This window comes from Cariama cristata, unplaced genomic scaffold (genome assembly GCF_000690535.1).
Source record: "Cariama cristata isolate BGI_N322 unplaced genomic scaffold, ASM69053v1 scaffold32528, whole genome shotgun sequence".
Classification (NCBI taxonomy): Eukaryota; Metazoa; Chordata; class Aves; order Cariamiformes; family Cariamidae; genus Cariama; species Cariama cristata.
Window position 1 is genome coordinate 7,639 of NW_009632225.1, and position 6,895 is coordinate 14,533.

At 58.5% G+C, this 6,895-nt stretch overlaps 1 protein-coding gene across 1 annotated transcript in view; it reads left to right on the forward strand.

Annotated features, from left to right (window-relative positions):
- Window positions 1-4,714, forward strand: part of RBPJL (recombination signal binding protein for immunoglobulin kappa J region-like) — a gene marked incomplete at its 5' end in the record, with an annotated part of 6,336 nt that extends 1,622 nt beyond the window's left edge. The window contains 9 exons of the mRNA XM_009706269.1: window positions 199-269; window positions 535-650; window positions 1,552-1,726; window positions 2,143-2,280; window positions 2,829-2,938; window positions 3,037-3,177; window positions 3,529-3,684; window positions 3,909-4,012; window positions 4,441-4,714. Of these exons, the coding sequence (XP_009704571.1) occupies window positions 199-269; window positions 535-650; window positions 1,552-1,726; window positions 2,143-2,280; window positions 2,829-2,938; window positions 3,037-3,177; window positions 3,529-3,684; window positions 3,909-4,012; window positions 4,441-4,714 (1,285 nt within the window). The remainder of the gene's footprint in view (window positions 1-198; window positions 270-534; window positions 651-1,551; window positions 1,727-2,142; window positions 2,281-2,828; window positions 2,939-3,036; window positions 3,178-3,528; window positions 3,685-3,908; window positions 4,013-4,440) is intronic.
- Between the last annotated feature and the right edge of the window lie 2,181 nt (window positions 4,715-6,895).

Consider the following 6,895-nt stretch of genomic DNA (forward strand, 5'->3'; position numbering starts at 1 on the left):
CCCGCCCCCCCCCCCCCCCCCCAGCGGGGGGGTCCCCAGCCCCTCGCCGCAGCACCACGTACCTCCCAGGGCACAGTTGCTCCCGGTGCCGGAGAACCCCGGTGAAGTTCTCTGCTCTCAGCGCAGCCATCCTGCCGCCCCTGAGCACCTTTTCTGGGTGCTGAAGTGCAGTAAGAAAACATCCTCTTGTCTCTGCAGGTTTTTCTGCCCCCCACCTTGCGTTTACCTGAGCGGGCCGGGATGGAAGTTAAAACAGGAGCAGATAAAAGGTAAGCGCTGGGCAACAGCCCTGGACCTCTCCTCCCTCCCTTCCCACGCCCTGGAGAGCTGCCCTCCACCTCCACAAAGGGGAGAGTGACCCAGTTTATTTGTGATTTGCCCCCCAAACTCTTCTTTTCCCCCTTGAGGCTGAGCTCTCTGCGGTCCAGACCCAGGGAGGGCTGGACCCTGGACCGAGCCACTGTGCCAGGAGGAGCTGAGCCCACTCCTGTGCCTGTGCGGGGGCTGAAGGGTGCTTGTCCCCATCTCTTCCAGCCAGGGACCTGGGAGAGTCGGGTTTTCGGGTGTGCGGGTACATGGGGCTGGACAGCATGGGCAGCAGCCTGATGGAGACCCAGAAGCTCAGCTTCGAGGAGCAGCCAGACACGAAGGTAAAAGCCTGCTGCTCCCTGGGGCTGTGGGGACCCTGCTCATGCAAGGGCTGGGCTGTCCCCAGCGTCACCCCATGCCCTGGGCTGTCACATCATCCCCTTCCTCGGGATGTTGCGATCCTTCCTTCCTAGCCATCGCTCCCCACTCCTGCCCTGCCACCCTGTTGTGGCACATGTGGCAGCCCCAGCAGCCGGCCAGGCTCCCCTGCTTTGCAAAGAGCCCCATCTTTCTTTGGCATCGTCTTTTCAGGTTGACAGACCAGTGGCAGGGGCGGTGCCCACAACTAGCACTCTCCGCCTTGTGCACAGCTCCCTCAGCCCTGGTACCTTCTCCCGATGAGCAGCACTGCTGCTTTTTGCAAAATGAAAGCCTGGTCTTCCATTTGCAGAGAAACAGCTGGGGGAAAAAAAAAAAACAAACGAACCCGATCAATCCCAAAGTTCAAGAGCTTCAGCAGAGTTCTGACATCTTTTGATAGGGGGAAAAAAAGAAGAAAAAGTATTATCTGGGGTCCCCGAAGAGCGCAGGGTCTGAGCTGGCCCAGAAACCTTACAAAAAGAGCCTTTGTCTGCAGTGCTTGCGTTGCTGCTGAGGCACAGCATATCGGCCAGGACGGCAGGGAAACCATAAACCCAGGGCGATTTCTCATGTTATGTGGGATAAATCACACGTGACCGTTCATTTCCATGAGGAATTCTCTGCCCCCAGTGTAAATAAAGCCTCTGCCGATCCTCAGCTCTTCATTCCACCTGTAATAACATCTCCGGTCGTTTCCCCCTTTAAATGAACCCGGGGTTCTTTGAAAGGGCACTATTATGTCCTTGTGGGAGGGTGAGGAGGGTGAGGAAGGCTGGCAGGGCTGGGCTGGAGCTACCGGCAGCCCCTCTCTGCCCTTGACAGGGCTTCGGCTGTGCCAAGGCACTCTACATCTCGGATGCGGACAAGCGCAAGCATTTCCGCCTGGTCCTGAAGCTCTTCTTCAGCAACGGGCAGGAGATCGGCACCTTCCACAGCAAGCTGATCAAGGTCATCTCCAAGCCTTCGCAGAAGAAGCAGTCGTTGAAGAACACGGACCGTGCGTACGGGGATGGCACTGTGGAGGGGAAAGCGGGTGTGAGCCCAGGGTGGGATGCTGACTGAGTGCTCACAGCCTGGCTCCAGAGTGGTCCAGGATGGATCCAAAGCCCATGGGCACCCCCAAAAGAGGATGTATCTGGACATATTGATGTCTCATGTCCAAACGGTTCACCCACCACAATGTGTAATGCTCTGACGCCAATGTGATCCCCACACCGTGAGCTTCACTTGCATCTTTGAAAAGCGCGGCTGGGCTGGCAGTCACGTACAGAGAACGGCAGCTGGGGAGGGTGCTGGCTCCTGCCAGGCTAGTTCCATCAGGAACCAGGACTTGTCCTCCCTTGGCTTGACAAACCTGCAGTTCCAGCCATGCACAGACCTGGCAAACACTAACCCAGCCACCTCTCCCCGCAGTCTGCATCTCCTCGGGCTCCAAAGTCTCCCTCTTCAACCGCCTGCGCTCCCAGACCGTCAGCACCCGCTACCTCTCTGTTGAGGGGGGAGCCTTCATCGCCAGCGCCAGGCAGTGGGCAGCCTTCACCCTCCACCTGGGTAAGGACCCTCGCAGGGCTGCTGATGCTGGCCATGCCCAGGGCTGCCTGCCTCCAGGCCTGGCTCTCTCCTCCTGCAAAGCCAGTTCTTGGGGGCATAAGGGGTGGGAATTAGCCTGGGGATGCGGGAACCCAGCTCAGATCTCACCTCTGCCCAGTGTTCCTGGTGTGTCTCTGGAGCTGACGGCATTTCCCACTGGTTTTGAGGGTTGGCATCATGCCCCGAGGGCACACAAGCTGTGATCAGGGCAGCAAGAGCTGTATTGGCCTGGAGGTTCACAAATCCAAGCAAGTCACTTGCCTGGAAGAGGCCAGAGCCCAGCAGCAGCCCTGCCCACGCTGTCTCCAGCAGTGTCCCTGCCGGGTACCGCATCCCAGTCCCGCTCTCCTGTGCCGGGCAGCCCGGGAGCAGTGGAACACCTGCAGAGCAGAGAAAGCACTAAGCAAGCACCAGGAGCATGGCCAGAGCTGTGCACAGCAAAGCAGCCCAGGTTAACCTGCTCCCCGAATGCTCAGAGCAGTGACTCTGCCTCTCTCCTTCCCGGCAAGCCGATGAGCACTGCACCCGGAGCGAGTTCCCCCTGCGGGAAGGGTACATCCGCTACGGCTCCGTGGTCCAGCTGGTCTGCACGGCCACCGGCATCACCCTGCCTCCCCTGGTAAGCCTCCATCCCTGCGGGTGTCAGGCACATGGACCTGGCTGCTCTGGGGCTCTGAGTGATGGGTAGCATCCCTAGGATAATGCTGCTGCCCGCAGATCATCCGGAAGGTGACGAAGCAGTATGCCATGCTGGACGTGGATGAGCCCATCTCCCAGCTCCACAAATGCGCCTTCCAGTTCCAGGGCAGTGACCACATGTACCTGTGTCTCTCCACGGAGAAAGTGATCCAGTTCCAGGTACGACAGCATGAGGAAGGGGTGAGGATACCCAGGGTGCTCCCCATCCTCTCTCCAAGCTCCTTTGTGTTGCTGCTGACTGGGGAACATGTCACTGGGAGGGGTCTTCCCCTTCCAGCGAAGGGGGTTTGCATCCAAAGTAAGGTCAGAATTGCTACAAAGCCATCTGCCTCCGACTTGCCTGCTTCGGTGGGGCCATCATCACCGAGGTCTTTGCAAAGGCATCATGATCCCCGTTTCACAGGGATCGAAGCAGTTGCTTGCTGGAACTGAGACACTGGGAGCAGAAGCCAGGCATCCTGGCCCTGGTCCCCTGCTGCAATGTGTTTGGAGCTGTGACGCTCTCCGCAGGCATCTCCCTGCCCGAAGGAAGCCAACCGGGAGCTGCTGAACGATGGCTCTTGCTGGACCATCATCGGAACTGAGACGGTGGAGTACACCTTCAGCGAGAGCCTGGCCTGCGTCCATGAGCCCGTCAGCCCCGTGCCACTCATCGCTGCCCTGCAGGTAGGCACAGTGCCAGCCACGGGCCACCCCTTCCTCTCTGTCACCTGCCTTCGTCATGTGTCCTGCTCCTGAGTCCTTGCTCCCACGCTTGGCATCTCCCAGGTTCAGGATGCTGTGGGATTGCCGGGGTCTGGACTGCTGCGGTGGGGATGGGATGTGCAGGCAGAGCATCCCAAGGGAGAAGGAGTCTGGCTCATTCCTGCCCTGCAGCCTGCCCATCACAGCTCACGGGCGGCGGGGACGTGGCCATGCTGGAGGTGCAGGGGGAGTATTTCCACGCACACCTCAAGGTCTGGTTCGGAGACGTGGAAGCAGAGACTATGTTCAGGTAACGCAGCCGAGGGGGCCGGGGAGCAGGCAGGGAACGGCAGCTGGGTTTGGGCTGCACTGGGCAGCTCTGGGAGGGATGTGGCTGCTGGCCTTGGGGACGGGGGCACTTGCGCTGCCCGTTCTGCGGGACCGAGCAGGAGCATCGCAAGGAGAGGCAGGGACGGGCCTGGCTAGTGCCTGCCCTGTGCCCTGGGTTGCAGTCTGGGGATAGCGGTGGATAGGGGACAACAGGGACCTCAGGGGGCTGCAAACCACCAAGTAACCCTGGCAGAGAGGAACGAAACACTGGGGAGGAGAGGGGAAACCACCTGGAGGCTTTATGCTGAGCTCCAGGCTGGAGGAGATGTGCTGGCACTTGCTGCTGGCCGCTCCTGTGTGGGACCCTCCTTCGTTAATGCACATTTTCCTCTCCTGCGCTGTTCCCAGGAGCCCCAAGTCCCTCGTGTGCGTCGTCCCTGACGTCTCTGCCTTTGGCAGTGACTGGAGGTGGCTGCGATACCCCATCACGGTCCCGCTCCTGCTGATCAGGGATGATGGCCTCATCTACTCCAGCTCATTCACGTTCACCTACACCCCGGAGCAGAGCTTCATCCCAGGGCAGCAGGTCCTCTCAGATGTCACCCAGGACTCGGACAAATTACTTGACAGCATCCATCAGGAGTTCACCAGGACCAACTTCCACCTCTTCATGCAGAGCTAGCAGGCTGGGCAGGCAGAGGCTTGGCCTCACGGAAGGGGAACGGCCCTGAACCCTGCGGGGGTTCCCCATCCAGGGCTCCGGGTGGCCCCGCCAAAGGGTCCTCCCCACGCATCCAATGCCCACCGTGTTACTGTGGTTTGCTGACTTGTTTCTTCTTCACAGCAGCATCTCACTCCGCTGAGATCTCACATGAGAGCATCAATAAATCAGGCTTGAAGGGCTCTTTACTGATTCAATTGCTTCTTTGCTAACCTTCACGATTACCTCCCGCGCTAGCACAGAGCATCACAGCTCCCTTGATGTCCTCAGTCCATATATTCAAAGGCCAGGAGGGATGGGGATGATGCATGAATGTGACCTTAAGTGTTATTGATCTATACCAGGAATCCCTGCATCGCTTCTGTGCTTTTCAGTAACAAGGAGCTGATTTCCAGCAGCCAAGTAGCCGGCACCAGATGTTTTGGTTTTTTATTGGAGGCCCAAATGGGGTTATTTCAAAAGGAAAAGGGAAAAAGAGAGAGGAAAAAAGCTTCAGTGTGAAACCTGCCGAGCTCTGTTGTTCTACACACTTGTACGCACACAGAAATTGCAGTGCTGGCATCAGCAGGCAAAAAATGAAGATACCATAAAAAGAAGCCAGGTTTCTTGGAGCCAGACCCCAGCATTATGCAGAGTGGGTGTTACAGCTTTATTTGGTCTTCAGATCTCCGTGGCATCAAAAGGCCCATGGCGTACCTGGAAACCTGCTGGTTTGGCAGTCCTGAGCTGGGCGTTGAAACAACCCAACTGCCAAACCCACAGAGGTGTTCAACCCACGCTGAACTCAGTGGCAGCGGGCAGGGGAGCAGGGGAAGCAAGGAGCCCCACGACCCCCAGGAGCATGGGGTGCCCGACCCCACACACAGGCATCCCTGGCTCATTGCCCGGCTTACCTGCATGTTTTGTGCCATCCGGCACGTTTCGGAGGCCGGCACTGCACAGACCGACAGTGCTGGCATGCAGCCCGTCCTCGCCATCTGCATCCTCTGCCACGCTGCGGCTCCAGATGCTGAATTTGGGGCTGCAGGGGATCAATGGCCTCGCACCACCCAGCACGGAGATGCACAGTGATGCCCAGTGTCCTGGTCTCCTCCCTCTGCAGCTTGTGCATGGCCCTGGCTCCCATGGGAGCACAAGAATTTGGGTCTCTGGGGTCCTCACCTGGGGCTTCCCGGGGGGGCGGCACCTCCCTAAACTCCACCAGGAGATGGGGTTCCTTCTTCCCCAAAACAGGAACCTTGCAGAGGGTGAAAAGCTGTTGGTAGACACATCTGTGTGCATCTGGAGCTGCAGCTGCTAGGGGAAAAACTTAGGGAGAATATTGCAGCACGTGGCAGCAGTCAAGGGCTGGTGGAAGAAAGGGCTGGAGGACAGAGGAAGGGTAACCATGTGAAGAGCCGCAGGGGGTTTCGAAAGGAAGCAAGTCCCTTGAGCAGGAGGCAGGTCCTGGTGTGTTCATCAGGTGTTGGGAGCAGTGGTACGAGACCTTACTGTTCCCGTTCCTGGCAAATGCTCGAGCATCTTATACAGGTGCTGGGAGCAGCGAAGGCTTCCCCTGTGCAGCAATTGCTTGGGCCAACCCATCAGCCCATGCTTACCATCTCCTCCACTCCCCTCCCCAGCAAATCCACCCCAGCCCTAACGTGACTGAGGGGGAGACGCAAGAAAATCCTTTAATTAACCTGAACAGAGGATCCCTCGTATCTCCCCCAAAAGCATCTCCTCCCCCATCTCCTCGGGGACGAGCTGGAGGGCAGTGAAAGGATGGGGCCAAGCCTTTCAGTTGCTGCCTGCATCCCATGCAGGAACATCTGGAGCCCGCGGGCTCCTCAACCTGCTCCTCTTCCTCAGAGGCCAGGGCATAATTCACATTTTATGAATGGAAAGCACCCCTGGCTATATTTAGCAGCAGCCTGGTCCCAAAGGGCAGGAGGAGCACTGCTTGTTGACTTCAAGGGCTTGGAACAAGCCTGCCTTGTTATGATTACGGCACAGCGCTTTTTGCTGGAGAGGCCAAGAAAGCACCGAGCGGCTCATTCTTGAAGCCCGATGGATTAAGCAAACGGCTGCAGTAATTCAAGCCACATGGGGAAAGGGGAGACGCGGCGGCGGGGGGGGGGGGGGGGGGGGGCGCGGGGGGCT